This window comes from Artemia sp. Qi Xiang Cuo, chromosome 4 (genome assembly GCF_049724085.1).
Source record: "Artemia sp. Qi Xiang Cuo chromosome 4, ASM4972408v1, whole genome shotgun sequence".
In the NCBI taxonomy this organism is placed as follows: Eukaryota; Metazoa; Arthropoda; class Branchiopoda; order Anostraca; family Artemiidae; genus Artemia; species Artemia sp. Qi Xiang Cuo.
Window position 1 is genome coordinate 68,813,869 of NC_142797.1, and position 19,827 is coordinate 68,833,695.

Below are 19,827 nucleotides of genomic sequence, written 5' to 3' on the forward strand. Positions count from 1 at the left end.
TCTATTCTTTTTTCACCAAATGCCTACGTAAGTTAAAAGGAAAACTAGGCTAACGTCGCAACTCAAGATGAATTCCAAAAGAAAGCATGGCACCGTAATTATTAGTAAGCATGGCTTATGCAGTGTAGATCTTTCATGTAGGCTAGCTAAGGCCCAGGGTGTTTTTAGAGTTGAAAATCTACTTAAAATCGAAATTTCCTTTCTAGTTAGTAAAAAAAGACTCATTGTCAGGGGTAATGTCATATCTGTGTTTTCTGTCCTAAATACCAATCTTTTAGAGACGTGGTTTGTTTGAATATATATATATGAGCTACTTTTCTCCTGAAAATTATTTCCTGGACAAAGTACCTTTTGCAAAATAGAAAACAAATGGCTTCATGTATCTAAACCTAAACTGGTGTGATAATAGCGTAATAAATGGTGCACCTATCCTAATTTTCGAGGATTCTTACTAAGCCAAAAGGTTTTTTTTACTTGACTGTCCAGACCAGCCCCGTGTCCGCGTTCACCCCGACCTCCCCTATAAATTAACAGTGGATATTTCCACTTGAAACAGTCATAATATGCTGCTTTAATTCAACAATTTTGACAGAATGAAGGTAAATAGAACCCTTGCAGCTGCCAAAGGGAAAAATTTTCTAATAAGTTCCCAGCAAAGCAAAAATTATACTTTAGCGTTAAGAGATGGGAGATAACCACTCTTGGTTCTTGGAATATGGTAATGATTTCTGTTCAAAAAGTTATAAAACACCCCTTTTAACGTTCCGAAAATTTCTTTCTATGATTTCTAATCCTTTCTATGGTTTACTTTACAAAATATCCTTTCTATGGTGTATGAATAACACCATTGGAAGGATAGAAGGACAGAAAAGGAAAAAGAAAAGGAAAAGGAAAAAGACTAATTCAAATGACACCATCTTCAAATATCTCCTCTTAAATTCGGATAAAAAATATCACCATACCTTTTCTTTGGATAATTGAAGAAACAAAAAAACTCAATATAAAACAGTTTATTTACTTGGCAGTTGTTCAAAATCTATCACATAATTGGTAAAGTACAAATTTAGAAAATAAATATGACACTCCCCTTCACCTATTCCCAAATACAGCTATTACAATCTAAAAAGCTTTTGCATCTACGAATAGCTTTATACCGTTTGAACCAGTGGCCGGTGAACTGTTTGACCATAAGCAAAACAACTACAAAAACAACTGAAATAAACGACTGTAAAAGTACAATATCAGAAATAAAAAAAAACAGATAAAGGAAGATATGGGAGAGGGAAGAGGGAAAGAAATGAAGATTGGGAATGAGACTGAGAGACATTGAGAGAGTCAAAGCAGGAAAGATTGGGATGGAGAGAGAAAGAGAGAGAGAGAGAGAAAGAGAGAGAGAGAGCAGTTGGATATTCAATTTCCTCATTGTTTGAATTAGCAAATAGCAGAGAACTTACAAACTTATCTTTTCTGATATTAGATCTCTATTTCATTAAAAACTGCTTTTGAGTCACAATAACTTTTACGATTTGACTGATTGACAGCTAAGCTGTATGACCTCAAATTAAATCTACTAAAAATACGCACTTTCGTTGAAGAAATAAAGAACAGAATCACAACAATATCAATAACAGATTTAAATTTAACCATCAATAACGTAAACAAATTTACTAATAGACATGTTGATTGACAAATCAAGCAGCTTTAGTACAATTTCCCCTAGAATGGATCAGGTTCTCACTGGTAACGATTTAAATCAAAGGAGAATGTGCATAAGATTGTACAAGTTTTTGCTTCTTGTGACTATAGTCAATTTTATTCGTTAGGCTATTTCAAACAAGAATTTACATTGTACACACCAAATATTTTACTTTGATATTTTACATACAATAGTTATATGCTTTCGTTACATTATATGTGACTTATCCTTATATTCATAATCTTGTGGCAAAATTAATGTATCAAATGCTAAAGTTCTGATCGTACACTAAGACTCACTAACAAATTTGGTAATAGACAACATACTACAGACGACTGGATGGCAATACTTATTCACCGTTTTATTGTTTGTCTTCCTTGAAAATGTTAGCTATATCACAACCTCACAAATAATAAAGTAAGGATCTGTAGTGATGAATCACATTAGCAAAGTTCAGTTGCAATTTTACTATACAGCAATTGAAATCCTCCAAGCCAGATGTGGACAAGCTTTGAAACAAACATAGCACCATAGCCAGCGCCTTTCAGTCGTGCCCAATGTGATAAGGGGTTAGGGTAGGTTTGATTGCTGGTGTCAATAACTTGTGCAGTTAAAACAATGATGGTCCCAAGTGACTCCAGAAGATCTTGGAAGTAAAAGGTTCGATCATCAGCCAAAACTTTTATTATCCAAGGGGGTGAAGGCCATGCTTCATTTCGACTAAAAAAGAAAATTAATGAAAAAAGGAATAAACTTTGAAATAGACCCTATACTATAAACCAGGACTATCACTCCTTAAAATTTATCCTAAAATCTTGAAATTTCACTTACGAGTTTTGAATCCTTAAAAAGTATTGTATTAAGCACAAATTCATTATTATTACATTGTTATTATCAGTTGCAATTTTTGTATCTCTCCTCTAATCTCCCAAAAAACGTCTAATTTCAGTTTTTATTGGAATCATTTTAATTTGTTGAAAACTGTTCAATTGGTGTTTAACGATTTAAAAAAAGCCTTTACAAAGGTGACAAGATAAAAGTCCTGCGGATAAGTTAGTGCTTAATAAAATCTGCATTTGAATATTTTATAATAGATCAATATAAAAAGAACTTTTCCACAAAACAGCTAAAAGAAAAGTATAGAGCTCCATTCAGCCAAAAAGAGCAGAAATAAAGTCAAATAATCTTCTAAGTGTAAGACTAAAACAAATCACCATCAATAAATATATGAAAGCGAAAGAAAACATGAATTACAAGACATAACAGAGTCAAAATAAAAACAAGGAGACAGAATATAGTTTGCAATTGACGAAAAAAAATGGATTTTAAATGTTTTTAATTTTTTAATTTTAATAAATCAAAAATAACTAAAACTTTAACAAATTAATATCCGTATATGTATGTTAAACTGTCAATCCGTATTTATTTTCATAGTAATTTATCGTAATTGATAGTAAATCTGATTGGAGATTGAATATTAGAGAGCAATAATTAAAGCATTAATAAATTCAGAGAGACCTAAGGTGCCACTGATCTCAGTCTACCCAGACTCGATATAATTGACGCACCTGGGACACATAGGACAGTAATCCTACTGCCAAGGTCTAATTACTTTAAGAGGGAAGCTTTTGAATCACAACGCCAAGAAAACTGGCTTTAAATCAGTTTATTCTACCTATAGAGCCTAACCCCCTGGAACGAAAATGAGCATCACTGATCAATATTGATTTTATTTTGCAGCCCAGAATGTTTTGAAACTCAAACAAGGCATACAACTAAGTCATTGAGATAGCTGATGGGGATATCGACACACTCGAAGAAATACTAAGTAGCCTTCGCTAGGATAATCAAAACTGGCCTAGCAAGAACTAGCGATAACTATATGGAAGAAGGTTGGGCTTTCCTGTTGGCAAAAAATGTATAAAAAAGACAAGCATAAAATTAGAATATCCTTAGTCCCTTTACTAGTGAAATTGATTGTCTCCTCCCAAGATTCCCTCCTATTACACCGTGGCTCTTCAATTTACAGCTATGTGGACAATACGGAAATAATGTAATGTTAAAACACCATGATCATACTAATCTCAGCTTAATTTTAAGAAGGAAGGCTTTTTATGCCATCTTACAGACATAACTTTCGTCAATCCTCCCACAGCAGCTTCTAATTTCGTTTGGAGACATTTTATTTTGACCTTGGATAGTGCCACCAATTCATTTCTTCTCCTATTAGGCATTGATATTGCTTTTTGATTACCTCTGAAAATCTTTATTTTTTGTGAAACCCTTTTTTAAAATTAAATCATAGTATAAGCCTCTGATATGAACGATTATTATTAGATGTTTAAGTGATTTTTCCATTCAGTAATAAGCCTTGACCTAAAGTTAGCTGATTGGGTTGATGGAAGAGCATTGAAAGGGTTATAAGGCAGCTATCATGTATAAGCATCAATACACAAATTACATCGGTCAGTCCACGAAAAGTGAAAAATATTGATTACAAAAGTTGATCCCAAAACTTTACACTCCCTTAACCTCAACCACAACTTTAACCACGTAAACCTTTTTAAAGTTTTTAAAAAGTCACCACGCTTAGGCTCCTCACTGTAACATGGAGAGAATCTAAAGCTGTTGAGTTTAGATGGTCTTCTGCTTTTCCGATCGTTATTTATGCTTTTTTTCTACTCGGTCCAAAAATACAAACGTTTTCTTACATTCAATCGCTGTGAAAAAAAACTCATAAATATCTCATTATAATTATTATCAATATTATTGTCATACATGTCAATATTACCTCGTCATCTTTGTTTCTTTGCTATGTTTCTTCTTTATTGGTCTAAGCAAATCTGAGCTAAACAATGCCCGTCGATTTCTTGCTAGTTCATAGCCATTATAGCCAAAATCTTGAAGCAGCTTGCAGTTTCTTGATTTTTCTGGACCTAGAATAACATACAAATGAAAATGAGAAAATCTATACAACTGATAGTTATTATAGGTTTTCCTTGCATGAATTCGCCACAGAAGGGAAGTGTTCCAAGAAAATTCCTGCCCCATCTTTCGAAAGTCAAAATGCCAAAATTGTTTTTTTTTTTTTTATTATTTGAAGAAATTACGACGATTTCAAGAAGAATTGTACTTTTAATATAATTACCAACTCTTTCTACTCAAAGAGGAAGCTACCACACTATGTTATCTTCTGAGATGAAAATACTTTTGAGGGTTCTTACAATAATCCCTTTTTATAAAGGCTTTTACCATTTTCCCCTAAAGAATATTAATTTAAGAAAAAACATAGTTTCTGTGATGGAAGTAAAGAGTGAAGTTGAAGCTTAAGACGGAAAAAACTTATTGCTTTGTAGCCGATGAACATACATCTGGAAAACTAGCTAAAATATATTGAATAATGACATTTCCCTGTATTGGCAGGCTTTCGAAAACTACAGCCTTAAGCTTTTTCAACCGAAAGCAAGGAGCAACATTAAAACTTAAAACGAGCAGAAATTATTACGTATATGAAGGGTTTGCGCCCTCCCCAAAACCTCCTTCTTTAAGCTAAAGTTTTTTAGCGCTTTTAAACAGGCTTCTTATTTTTCTAATTAAACGAACCTTGTGTTTCAGGAGTCGTTCATAAATAACTGGGACGGAATTCAAACTTTAGCATAAAGAGCGAGATGTAGAGGAGGAGGCAACCCCTCATATATGTAATAATTTCAGTATGTTTTAAGTTTAAAAACCTGTTTTTTGTTTAATTTCTTATGTTCGTTTTAAGAATACCAGGAGATTTGGCTCCATCTCAACAGAAAAATCTCTCATCCCCATGGATATATCATCTAGACAATTCAATCTTGGTGAAAATTTACCACGGACAATTACCCTTAGTATCTCCACGGTTAAAATTGAGTTGACAAAAAGAAAGCAAGACTTAAGAAGAATTTCAGATAGGCAAAATCCCCTAGTGTAAAATTTACCCTGAAAAATTCACCTCCTGAAAACTTTCCTCCCAATGGAAAATTCTCTCGTGTAAAATTCCCCCAGCAAAAAATTCGTCCCCCTCCACCCGCAAAATGTATGCATACCCCCCAATCAGAAATACCATACGTAAACAATAGACAAATTTTATAGCTTAAAGACGTTTCCCCAGAGACTAAGTGGGGGTTGTGCTTTCTCCAAAGAAATAGTTATTCGGCCTTTCAACTATGCTGAACGAAATGGCTATCTCAAAATTTTTATCGGACGATTTTGAGAAAACGAGACGTGAGAGGGGGCCTAGGTGACCTCCAATCTATTTGGTCAATTAAAAAGGACACTAGAAAAATTAATTTCCGTTCTAATGAGCCATCTCCTGATATTATAGGGCCACTGGTTGAATACGATCACCCCTTGGAAAAAAAACGAAAACAAATAAATACGCACCCAAGATCTTTCCTCTGGCCAAAAATACAGAATCCCAAATTTTTTCAGAAAGGAGCTTGAAACCTCTACAGTAGGATTCATTGATAAGTTGAATCTGATGGTGTGATTTTCGTTTAGATAGTATCACTTTTATGGGGTGTTTCCCCCTTTTTTCAAAAAGTTTTCAGGCAGATTTTCTAAGGCTCATACCCTTTAATGGATATGATAAAATTTCATGAAACATGTATATTTGGAACCAGCATACTAAGCCAATTCTTTTGATATATCTATTGGTATCAAAATTCCGTGTTTTAGAGTTTTAGTCACTATTAAGCCGGGTTGCTCCTTACTTAGAGTTCGTTACCACGAACGGTTTGAAAACAAACAAAAATCATGATTTTTGTCAAGTGGAACAGTTAGTTTTTTAGATTCTTATTTACGGTAGAATTTAAGGTACTTTCGGATGTTGTATATTATTTGATTTTACTTAATTTAGTATGACTTATAGATTATAACTGTGTAGGCCAGTGGTCGGCTAACTTATTAGCCAAATATGAAAATTACAAAAATTAAAAAAAAAATAAAAAGATTGGAGCCAGATCTGCTTAAGTGAACTTTTATTACACCAAATAAATAGTATATTAGATAAAACTAAATTTCATGCTTAATAAATTTTTTAATTTAAAAAATGTGCTTGCATCTCCTTGAAAAGTTTGAGTAAGTCAGGTTTGTATGCTGCTGTTTTTAGTTTCAGTTTAAAGTTATTAAAAAAGTACTGTTTTAGTTTTAGTTAAGACAACTTCTCAGTTTACTCATGATAATGTTCATAATTAAAAAAGATTGCTAGCAAATATGTGTAGAAGTGAAAAGGGAAAGGGCAGCAAACGCGAGATTTTTCAGCTGATTGTAAGAGTCAGGAATATTATTCTGAGCGTTGAAAATGGCCATGTCTTCCTTCTCCAGGTCATTCAAAGCCAAACACTTTTGTTGTGAAATAAGATCACTTTTTTCTTCTCCAGTATTTCTAATTCAAGACAAAGATGTTCAACTTTAGTGCATCATATTTCTTCTTTTTTTTTAATTCACCAATTGTATTTCAAAGCTACCAATGGAAATTTCAAAGGAGAAAATGCCAACTCGGTAACCGTAGCAATAAAAGGATTTTTGACGACTGCTAAAGTTGCTACACCGTTTTTAAACTCCTGAAATCTGCTGAAAAATGCTTCCCTCATATTTTAAATTATTATTTTCAAATGATGTTTATCAATTGAGGCGATTTATTTTCTTGGCAATGCTTCAGCAGGCTTGAAAAGTGAAACAAAGTTCCCCTTTCAAAATCCTGAGCAAAAATGGATAATTTGATTTTGAATGTTATTAATTCTTTTAACATAAAAAAAATTAAGTTTCCTTTCGCTTGTAGTTTACAACTAAGCTGATTTAGATGAGGCCTAGCATCCACCATGAGATAAAAATTTTGAATCCAACGATTGTCAGTTATTCTCTGGATAATAAATGCCCTTTTCAAGGAGAAACTTTAATTTCAGAAAAGGGACGCGAAGCATTTTACATCGTCCCCCCTTGATAACCAACGTACCTTGTTATGAAGCAAATGATCAGCTTCCTCACTCTTCACTTCAAATAAAAATTCTTTGAATGGGTGATGATTAAGAGCTTTAACTAAAAAAGAGTTGATAACTGTATTTTTGTTTGCGCACAAAGCGCTTCTTGGCGAAAGATACAATGGTAAACAAGCATCTCGTGATTATTTTTTTTTTCAAAATAGAGAAAAAACCTTTTCTTACGCCGGTTTTACTTTGGGCCCTATCTGTTGAAATCGACACAATTTGATCAAGGGGAATATGGTATTTATCCATACTCTCAATTACACTACTTGTAATATCTTCTTCACACGTCTAACTTTTGAGTGGCAATAATCCTAGAAGTTCTTCTTTAGGGCCTGAATGCCATATAAGTCTTACAAAAAGTAAAACTTGTTCTGAATCATTTATGTTACAAGACTTGTCAACTTCTATTGATAAAGCTGGAATCAAGTTCAGATTTTTGATTTGCTGGGCGGTTATTTTCGAACACATTTTAATTGTTCTAACTTTAGTGGTTTCGGCAGACAATCATAACTCTTTAATTCTTTTCAGAGCATCTGCTTTGTACTTAAGATCCCAGAACAGCTCTTCGGATGCATTTATAATACAGTTTTTTTTATATTCACCGTCCGTGTACAGTTTCCCTCTCTTAGCAATCTCTTGGCTAACAACAAAACTTGTCATATTAATATTCTTGTCATATTAAAACTTGTCATTAATAAAACTTGTCATATTAATATAACACACAAGGAATTGCTGGAAGATTGCAACCAGTGTTTGACTCTTCTGAAGTTACTCAACTGCTTTCTTCATTCCATCACCGGGATATGTAGTGCTAAATTACGGTGCTTTCTCTAAATGTGATTTCTTGTTACGCGAGAATTTCTCCCTACGAAAAAGATATGTCGTAAGCCCATTCATGTATTTGACTAAACGAAAAATTCCCGATCCACTCAACTTTAAAATCCCAGTTTCCACCCATGGAAACTGGGTACCCTTGTTTGTACCCATGTTAATTGGGATTCCTTTAAAAATATTCTAAATATATCAAACAGTTCGTGGTAACGAACTGTAAGTAAGTAGCGACCCGGCTCAATAGTAACCGAAACTCTAAAAAACGGAATTTTGATACCAGTAGATACATCAAAGGAATCAGATTTTCATGCTGATTTCAAATACATAAGTTTCATCCAGTTTAGTCATAAAAAGTTACGAGCCTGAAAAAATTTGTCTTATTTTCGAAAAAGGGAAAACACCCCTTAAAAATGATAGAATCTTAATGAAAATTAAACCATCAGATTCAACGTAATAGAAAACCTCACTGTAGATGCTTCAAGTTCTTATCTACAAAAATTATGAATTTTGTATTTTTTGCCAGAAGAAAGATCACGAATGCGTGTTTATTTATTTGTTTTTTTTCCAAGGGGTGATCATATCGATCCAGTAGTCCTAGAATATGTTGAGAGGGCTCATTCTAACGGAAATTAAGTTCTAGTGCCCTTTTTAAGTGACCAAAGGGTAACTTGGCCCCTCCCACGCTCATTTTTTCCCAAAGTCACCCAATCAAAGTTTTGAGAAAGCCATTTTGTTCAGCATTGTCGAATATTTAATAATAATGTCTTTGAGGATGACTTAGTCCCCCATAGTTCCCGGGGGAAGGGCTGCAAGTCATGAACTTTGCCCATTGTTTATATTCAGCATTGGTTATTGGGAAGTATACATACGTTTTCAGGAGGAATTTTCTTCTGGTGGGGGGGGGGGGGTCGGAGGAGGTGGGTTACGTGGTTGGATCTTTCCATGGAGTATATTTTCTTGGAGGAAGGGACATTTATATGAAGGGGGCGCCGGATTTCCCAGAATTATTGAAAAACAATCAGAAATTAAAAAAGAAACAAGCTTTTTCAACTGAAAAAAGGAGCAACATTAAAACTTAAAACGAACAGAAATTATTAGGTATATGAGGGGGATCACTCCCTAGTCAATACCTAGCTCTTTACGCTAAAGTTTTTTTTAGTGCTTTCAAAAGAGCTATCTAGTCTAATTAACGGCCTTTGTGATTCAGGGATTTGTGATTCGAACAAAATTCGAACCTTAGCGTAAAGAGTGAGGTGTTGAAAAAAGGACGAACCCCCTCATATACGTAATAATTTCTGTTCGTTTTAAGTTTTATTGTTGCTCCTTACTTTCAATTCAAAAAAACTTTTTTTATTATTTAATTTTGTTCTAGAGCCAACAGTACAAAATTATTATCATTATTAAACTGATGAAAATAAAAATTTAAAAGATATTTTAAAAATACGCTTTTGATAACATATGTTACTGATGCACTAAAACGAATAAAAAAATTTTTCTCCATTATCAGAATAACAGAACTTTTAATATGACCAAAAATGAACGAAAACTTCCACCATTTGGACACATAGAAGTTATCGAAAATTGATCACAAATTTGTACCGGACCACTAGTCTACATAGCAGGGGTATTAAAATCGTGTAAAAATACCTGTAAGATGTGCAACTAGATTTGGAAAATACAACAACTATTTAATTAGACAGGACAACGGCAGACACTGTTCACACTGCAACTGCTGGTCTGTGATGCCAATTTGTGCTCCCACTACTTTAGAAAAAACATACGTGCGTACTTGTGGTACACCGAAAACATACAGACGAAGTCAGCCGTACATAGTACATAGTTTGTACATAGTTTGTGTTTATGTTTACAAAACTAATCAAATCAAACTCGATGTTCGTCAAGTAATTTTGCAACAATATATAATTTTAATTACCTATCTACGTTTTGAGTTAAACAAGAAATTATACAGGCTGTTGAATTATAGAAGAATTTTTATTTAATATCAAAATAAGATGTGATTTTGTTCTTGCAAGTTTTTCTTTTACGAAAATATTATCACCCCTTCTTTGGATATTTGTGTCTGAGTCGGACTTAAGGACCCAAGGAGTCACATGTGGCTCTGGAGCCGCACTTTGCCCACCGTTGATGTAGATAAAAACAAAAACATGACTTGATTTTGCCAGAAATTGCTACGACTTGTAGAAGCTAAAACAGTTACAATCTCTTATGCTGCTAAAAGACACTAGAGCCTTGAAATTATGTTCTAATTAAATGAAAAAAAAACATGTTTTTTTTCAACTGAAAGTAAGGAGCAACATTAAAACTCAAAACGAACAAGTTCCTAGGACTTTAAAAAATATTCCTATTCTAATTAAACGGCCCTTGTGTTTCATGAGCCGTTCTTAAAAAAATTAGACAAACAGTCAAACCTTAGGGTAAAGAGCAAGGTATTGAGGAGGGGTCAACCCCTCATATACGGAATAATTTCTGTTCATTTTGAGTTTTAATATTGCTTCTTACTTTTAGCTAAGAAAAACTTGCTGTTTTATTTAATTTCTTATCGTTTTTCAAATAAAGCCGGTAAATCTGTTTCACCCTCAATGAAAAATTCCTTCACTTTACGTGAAACCCTTTCGTGGAAAGTCCTTTCCATCTAAGACTCCCTCCGGACGTTTGCAGTTTCGCTGAAAATTTCCCCCATAAAATCTCTTGCGGGTGATTGAGCCTGAGAAACTCTCCTTAGCATTCTTTCATTTGGAAAAGATTCCCCCTTCCGTGGAAGATTTTCCCGAAAATCCAAATCTGCTAAAAATTTCCCCCGGACGATTCCCCTGTAACATCTCCAGATGTGAAATTGAATTGGTAAAGAGAAATTAAGACAGTTTAAAAGAACTTCATATAGAAATCTGTCCACCCCCCCCGGAATTGGGGAAAAATATGGAGAATTTAAAATTTCCCAGAAAAGTTTCAGGATTCCCCCCCCCCTCCCATGAAAAATTCTCTCCATGGAAGTCCACGCCAAGTACAAATCCCCCCCACCCCCGAAAAAATTCTGTATACTTCTCAATGGCAAATTCTATACGCAAATAATGGGAAAATTTCTTTATTTACAGCCCTTTCCCCACGGGTTGTGGAGGGTCATGTTACCCAAAGGTATAGTTATTCGATCTTTCAACTATAATGAACGATATGGCTATGTCAATATTTTGATCAGATGACTCTGTTGCAGAAACAGGGGTATGGGAGGGGGGATATCTTTTTGGTCAATTAAAAGTGGCAATGAATTTTTTATTTCCGTCCGAATGCGCATCCTTCCGATCTTCTAGGACCATTAGTTTGATACGATCCCCCCTGAAAAAAAACCCATCTGTGATCTTTCATGGCAAAAAATATACGAAATTCCACATTTTTGGTGAGAGGAGTTTTAAAACTCTACAGTTGGGTTGTATGATACCCTCAATCTGATAATGCAATTTTGATAAGATTCTCCAAATTATTGGGGATTCCCCCCTTTTCGAAAATCAAGCTATATTTATCAGGCCCGTAGCATTTGAGAGTAACACTAAACTTAATGAATCTTATATATTCGGAATAAACATAAAATTTAATTTAATTCTGTTGATCTATCTAATGATATCAAAATTCTGTTTTTAAGGGCCTTGGTTACTTCTGAGACGAGTCCCCCCTTACTGACAGTTCGTTACCAAGGACTGTTTGATAATGAGCTCTTGACTTGACATTATAGGAATATTTATTCTTTCCTATCGCACTCGTGCAGAACAAGTAATAAAAACGGATCCGTGACTATCTCTTACGAGCGAGATGCAAATACAAAATTTATGATATGCAGTATAGAATCACAAATATAAAATATGTTTTTAAGGGCTGATACTCCTAGCGTAGTCTTTGGATGTTTACGATTGGATGATAAATTTTCAATAGGAATATCTCCTTTCAAGGTTGTATTCTATCTTTTTTTTTCTCGGGCTACGAAAATCCAGGCTAAACAATATTTGCGAGTAAGCATAAGCTTTAAAGAAATTTAAATAAAATTATTTTCATTCATACACTATTAGCGAAATTCTTCTGTTCAGAGTTATTACCTCTTCTGACAGTTTTTGGCGGAAACGCTCCCAAAAAGTCAATGAATCTGAATTATAATCACACAGTCATAATCCACGCAACAGATCAGCCTACTGTAAAGGATTCAAGCTCCCATCTCATAACATGTGGAAATTTATATATTTTGCCAAAAACCAGTATCTCATAGGTGTATTTTTTTCTTCGGGGTGATTGTTTGGAAACAATGTTCATAGAACATCGGAAGAGGGATCAACACAATAGAAATCAAAAGTTGTAGTGCCCTTTTTAAGTGCTCAAAAAGATGAAGGCCAACTAGGCAACCACTTCCTATGCCCCTTTCCCCCCAAAGTCTTGTGACCAAAATTTTGAGAAAGCTATTTATTCAGCATATTTGAAAGGTCCGATAACTTTGCCTCTGAGGAGGAAATGCCCCCCACAGCCCATGGGAAAAGGACTGTAAGCTATTGAATTTTTCCATTGTTTACATTTATATGGGAGATCTTTGCGAAGAGATTTTCCACGGGAAGAGAAGTCTTAGAGGATGAAATTTCAAGGGGAAATTTTTCGCTGGGGACAAAAAATTTACACTATATGAAACAAACCTTAATTTCACTCTGGCGACTCAGTTTTATTTGTGCAGATATTGCGGGTGAATTTTTTATAGTAAGTTTTAAGCGGGGTCAGAGTTGTCTGTGGAATATTTTTGTGAGATGTTATTTTTCACAGGAGAAATTCTCTATAGGAGAGAATTTTCAGCGGGAAAAAAATTCCCACTGGGGCGTGGAGGAGATTTCTGGGAAAAATGCTCCACAGGGGGGGGGATCCGTAATAATTAAATAAAAATCAGAAATTAGATACAAAACAATTATTTTTAAATAAAAGTAGGCTGAGGATATTTTTCCAGGTGGAAACTGTCCGCAGGAAGTTTTCTGGAGGAGCTTTCAGCGAAGATGGAGTTGTCCGGGGTAAGTTTTACGCGGGAGGTATTTTTCATTAAGGATTTAGCAGGGGGATTTCCATTGAAGGAGGTGTTCGATTCTTGACAGTATTTAAAAAACGATCAGAAATTAAATAAAAAAGCAAGTTTTTTTCAAACTGAAAACAGAGAGTCACATTAAAACTTGAAACGAACAGAAATTATTCCGTATATGAGGGGAGATACCCTCTCCTCATTATTTCACTCTTTACGCTAAAGTTTGAATCTTTATCTCAGTTCTTTCAGAACGACTCCTGAAACACAAGGGCTGCTTACTTAGAATAAGAAGTTTTTTTAGTGCACTGAAAAACTTCAGCGTGAAGAGCAAGGGATTAAGGAAGGGGCAAGTCCCCTTATATATGAGATAATTTCTGTTTGTTTTAAGTTTTAATGTTTCTCCTTACTTTCAATTGAAAAAAATATTCAATATTAAGCTTAAAGCGAAAGGAAAACCCCCTGGAAGCATTATCTTGGATTTTTTTTAATTTTCAAACAGTTCGCAATAAAGAACTCTAAGCCAGCGATTCGTGCTACAAGGTTTAGGTTATGGATTAGATTTTTTGAAGATTCTAAACTTTAAAATTCATTAAGCTTAAAGTTGCCCTCCAAAGTTATCAGCCAGAGAAAATTTTTATGATTTTCGAAAAAGTTGGGAAACGCCTTCGAAAGGGAGGGTTATCTTGGAGGAAATTATACCATCAAACTAGCCTTGTTTCAGAATTTTCGAAGCTCAATCTTAAAAAGTGTGACATTTTCTATTTTCCGAGAAAAATGATCACGGATGTGCTTATTATTACATTCTCCTCAGAGATGATCCAATCGAGTCGATAGGGCTGAAATATCAGAAGATTCAACCGAATGGAACTTATAGTTCTAAAACCCATTTTAGGTGGTAAAAAAGCGAAAACAGCAAAATCATATTCTTATGTCTTTTTTTGGTTTTGCTCCAAAGAGGATCAAAAACCTATAATTGAAAACTTCGGGATAAACAACAGATTTAAAATTACAAAAACTAAACAATGAGCTTCCCAGTTGCAGAAGCAGTAATATCATGTGCTCCTAAAGAGGCGCATAGTCAATAAACAACATAGATGGTTAGTATAAACATTTGTTTTAAAGTTTCCTTAAACTAAGTTGATTCACTTGAGCCTCAAACAAATTTTATACAGTGGCGTATAATTGTGTATTTAATTGCGTATCTGCTATGAAGTAGGGCCTGTGGATCTTTGTGTATGTGTTGGTGGAGTGTACCTGAAGCATCAAAAACTACATTTTTAGGCTAAGATATTCTAGCTATCCATGAGCTTTTTATAGATTGAAGTCTGGAGGTAGGGGGTAGAAATTTTTATTTAGACTAAGTTCGTAATATGGGTACTGCAGGGTAATAAATCCCTCTTATTGACAAAGAAATACCCTGTGTAACTTAAAAGAATAGATTCATATGCTTATCGGCCAAAAAGATAGAAGGGTGGAGGGGCATCAAAAGTTTCACTGCCTAACTTTTATCAAAATTTAAGAAGGAAAAACTCTCATTTTATTATTTATATAGATTTTCTAATGTTTTTCTTATTCCCCAATGCATTATATAAATGCTGCTTATAAATAACTGGAGGGGTGTAATTTTCATAAATAATTTACATTCTCGAAGCACTATCATACGAATAGCGAACTTCAAAAGAAAAAAACGTATGAAGAAGAGATTACTAGCCTCTCTCATATTTAAAAACACCTTTGATCAAACATTTGCAGTAACAAACTGCAAGTAAAGAGCAAGCCTTGTCATTAGAAACTTTAAATCCAAAAAAAATGAATTTTTGATTAGAACATACACACCAAATATCTATTATTTATACTGCTACTACTAACAACTCACCGCAGCACCAAGCCACCTGACGCCGACACAGCTACGCAAGCTCCTCCTCTATCCTAATATTTTCAAAGCCTCCCTATCTACACTCTCGCAGGAATTTTCCATTTCCCTTAAATCTTTCCTTACAACATCCTCCCACCCCAGCTATGGACGATCTGCTTTGCGTTCAGCCATAGATGGTTGGCCGAAAAGAACAATCTTCGGCAATCTTTCATCCTTCATCCGTAGAAGGTGCCCAAGCCATCCTAACCTTTCCGTCATTATAGCCCCAGAAAGTGGGATTGAACACCACATTTTTTGTACAGCCTACTGTTTGAGATACGGTCAGTCAGCCGGGTACCAAATTCTCTGGAAAACATCTATCAAATCTACGTCCGTTTTTTGGAGCACCCATGTTTCGGAATCATATTTGAACTGAAAATTTTGTTGTTAAAAGCTGATGCATATCATAAAGCTCCTCCACCCTTGAGGTATTGTCAAATATGCTTTTAATCTCATTGCACTTTCCCTTGTGCTTGAGTAGTCCATCTTAAGGTATCGGGGATAAAAAGTCAAACTTTAGAGTAATAGACTGGCGTTAAGGAGGGACGAATCCCCCTATATCTGAATTGTTTCTCTGCGTTTTGAGCATAATATCACTCTTTACTTTAAATTAAAAGAAAAAGCCTTTTTTATTTAATTCATTAATTAAATTGAATGACAAATTGCTTATGTATTGGTATTTTAATAATTTTAACCAATTTGCGTCAATATTGCCGTTCAACTACAAAAAAGGTCTGGAAACTACAGTTTACAAAGGATTCATCTTTTGTTTGTTGAATATGGCACTAGAATAACAATTTATGATTTGAATGTCTTTCAATCTTTTGACGGAACGATGAACATTGTTGACACATTGGTGATGTGCGAAAACTTTTGATGTTTGTGGATTGTTATCAGCTCTCGTGTTTTTCACGTTTATTTTGTTTTATTTTTATAAATTTTCATTTTTATATATTATTATTATATATTTATATATTTTTGTTTTATGTATTCTTACTTTGTTATATGTTCTTTTTATGTTTATTAATGTTTGTTTAGTGATCTACCAACTACAGAATTCCATATCCTTCCCGAGAAAGATAGTCACAGATGTGAATACTTTTTTTTTCTCCAAAGGTAGTCATGTTGAAAAATTAAGTAGAAAATACTGAAAAACGACTGACTTGAATTTTGCGACAAAATCAAGTTTTCATCTCATTTTAACTAACAAAGTTACTGTGCCCTAATAAAATTACTATTGCGGGCCTTTTTTTGTTACCAGAAATGGTAAAAGTCCAATTTGATAGAAGAACTAAGTTTGATGTCTCCAAGTGTTACATGACATATTGCCGTAGGGTGGTATATTCATCTAGACGCATATGTAGTCCAAGAAAAATGAACTGCTAATATAAAGAATTATTTGCAAGCTTAATTAAACTGACTTGACGGACCAATGGGGGTAGGGGCAGGAGTACACAATACATTGAAGGTTTTCAAAGGATATTGGGTTGAGAAGAGTAAAAATACATATGTCTGCCAATTTAAAGAGGGAGGAGTGGAAAGGGGTATTGGTAAAAGGGTCTCATTTTGAGTCTTCAGTCATAGAGAATGCTTATCCTAGTATGAATCTCGTTTCAAAATGTTTCAAAATTGCCACTTTTCTATTGAAGTTTAATGTAAAGCTATTTGATCAAGCTATTTTTGCTCAACCTGAAAACAAAACTTTCCAAAGTACACATATAATTCCATGAAGACTAGAGGCGATTTATGAACTCCTTGCGTCTCTCCCCAAATGATACCCGTTGCTTGAAATAAGTATTGATTGTTTCAAACTGTTCCTCCTTTTGTTTTCATTATACCAAAGATTTTTTCGAAAAAAATTCTACGGATATAGGATGGTCTTTGAATATTTGCCAAGGGTATATATCCCTGTGTCTAAAATACCTAAATCTGCTTTATTTAATTTTCTACAAAAAAGTAAATATAGACATACCTAATGCCCATTCTGGACCTGCCCACAAGATAATATAGTAATAGAGTATGGGAGGTATCCCGAGAGATGTCAGGTTCATTGTTTTACACTTGGGTTAAATGGTCAGTTAAGACTGATCAGTTCCAGCTCTTGTTGCTTGTGCCGCTTGTTATTGACTATTGCGTAACAGGCTGAAGTGAGCAGACTAATGACCCAGTTCTTCGTTCAAAATTGAAGAATGCTATAAGCAACTCAACATGACTGGTTTTATTTCATTGGTTATGTATAAGTATCGAGCACACCTTGGCTAGGGTGAGGGGGGCTGAGGAGCAGCTTTGACTTTGAACATATCCACCAATATAATTCCAAATAAATGTAATAATATATATATATATATATATATATATATATATATATATATATATATATATATATATATATATATATATATATATATATATATATATATATATATATATATATATATATATATATATATATATATATACGTTGAGGAGGGGACAGCCCCTTTCATATACGGAATAATTTCTGTTCGTTTTAAGTTTTAATGTCGCTCCTTACTTTCAGTTAAAAAAAACCTTTGTTTTTTTTTAGTTAATTTCTGAACATTTTTAAATTAATGCAGCTTTGATATTGGCTCACCGTACATGAATAATTAAAACGATATTTGCATATTAATTTTACTTTTTTTGGCTAATTGGCTTTCTCGAAATTTTTTTCTGACGTAACTTAGGAATTAACTTACGTAACGAATTTCTATATTCGTATGTTTTTATTACATATATTAGGGAGTTCTCTCCCTAGTTAATACCTCGGTATTTACGCTAAAGTTCGAATTTTGTTCGAATCACAAACCCCTGAATCACAAAGGTCGTTTAATTAGAATAGATAGCTCTTTTGAAAGTACTAAAAAACTTTAGCATCAAGAGCGAGGTATTGAATAGGGGGCGAACCCTCTTATATGCGTAATAATTTCTGTTCGTTTTAAATTTTTAACGTTGCTCCTTATTTTCAATTGAAAATTTTTTTTTTATTTAATTTCTGATCGTTTTTTAAATAATGCTGGGAAATCTGGCACCCCCTTCATGGAAATGTTTCTTCCCCCAAGGAAATATCCTCCATGGAAAGTTCCTCCCCCGTAACCCCTAGTCTGACCCCGAACCCCCACAAGAAAAAATCCTTCCTGAAAACACCTGTATACTTCCCAATAACCAATACTATAGGTAAACAATGGGCAAAGTTTATAACTTGCAGCCCTTCCCCCAGGAACAGTGGGTGATTAAATCATGCTCAATGACATATTAATTAGATTTTCGACTATGCTGAACAAAATGGCTATCTCAAAATTTTGATTGGGTGAATTCGGTAGAAAAATTAGCATGGGAGGGGGGCACGTTGCCCCTCAAATTTTTGAGTCCCTTGAAAAGTGAAATATAGCGTCCAATTTCTGTTTGAATGAGACCTCTTATGAAGTTCTAGGATTGCTGGATCGATACGATCACCCCTGGGAAAATTAAAAAAAGAACAAAAAAAAAAAAACAACAAAAAAACAAAAAAACACGGACCCATGATTTTTCTTCTGGCAAAAACTACAAAAGTCCACATTTTTGCAGATAGGAGCTTGAAACCCCTATAGCACGGTTCTCTAATATACTGAATATTACGGTATGATTTTCATTAAAGTTATATGCTTTTAGGGGTGGTTTCCCCTTTTTCCGAAAATAAGGCAAATTTCCTCTGGCATTTAATGTTTGGTGGGTAATGCTCAACTTGATTAAACTTATATATTAGAAATAAGCATAAAAATTTGATTCTTTTGATGGATCTATTGGTATCAAAATTCCTTTTGTTAGAGTTTCGGTTATTTTTGAGCCTGGTCGCTCTTTACGTACAGTTCGTTACCACGAACTGTTTGATCACACCATCAGATTCAGCGTTTCAGAGAATTCTACTGTAGTGTTTTCAAGCTCTTATCAGCAAAAATATGGAATTTTATATTTTTCGAATGAAGAAAGATCACGGATGCGTGTTTATTTTTATTTAATTTTACCCCACAGGGATGTTCGTATTGTACCAAGTGTCCTGGAATAGCTAGAGAGGGCTCATTTGAAGGGGATTTAGAAGTTTTAGTTTCTATTTAAGCTACTAAAGAGATTAGAGGGTAACTGGCCCCCAACAATGTTCCTTCCCCTCCCAAATCGTTGGATTAAATTTTAAGATAGCTATATTGTTCAGCATAGTTGAACATTCCGAAAAACTATGCCCTTAGAGATAAGAGCCCCTGGGGATAGGTCTTTAAGTTATAAAATTTGCCCATTGTTTACCTATAGTATTTGTTATTGG

The 19,827-nt window shown here is 34.2% G+C and overlaps 1 protein-coding gene across 1 annotated transcript; it reads right to left on the reverse strand.

Annotated features, from left to right (window-relative positions):
* Positions 1-1,001: 1,001 nt before the first annotated feature.
* On the reverse strand, positions 1,002-17,632 carry LOC148953362 (uncharacterized). Its single transcript, XM_089087643.1, has 3 exons — positions 17,485-17,632; positions 4,488-4,632; positions 1,002-2,416 (listed from the first exon to the last, which is right to left on the reverse strand). Exons 1-3 carry the CDS (start codon positions 17,561-17,563, stop codon positions 2,140-2,142), a joined length of 501 nt encoding a protein of 166 aa, XP_088943769.1. The 5' UTR covers positions 17,564-17,632; the 3' UTR covers positions 1,002-2,139.
* Positions 17,633-19,827: the final 2,195 nt, after the last annotated feature.

Bases quoted from the DNA above. Each gene is read 5' to 3' on its own strand.
- LOC148953362 (XM_089087643.1), bottom strand. From the start codon at position 17,563: ATGAACCTGACATCTCTCGGGATACCTCCCATACTCTATTACTATATT. The intron at 4,633-17,484 runs GTATGTCTATAT...ATGTTATTCTAG, and splicing joins AGGTCCAGAATGGGCATTAG to GTCCAGAAAAATCAAGAAAC. The intron at 2,417-4,487 runs GTAATATTGACA...TTTCTTTTTTAG, and splicing joins AAAGAAACAAAGATGACGAG to TCGAAATGAAGCATGGCCTT.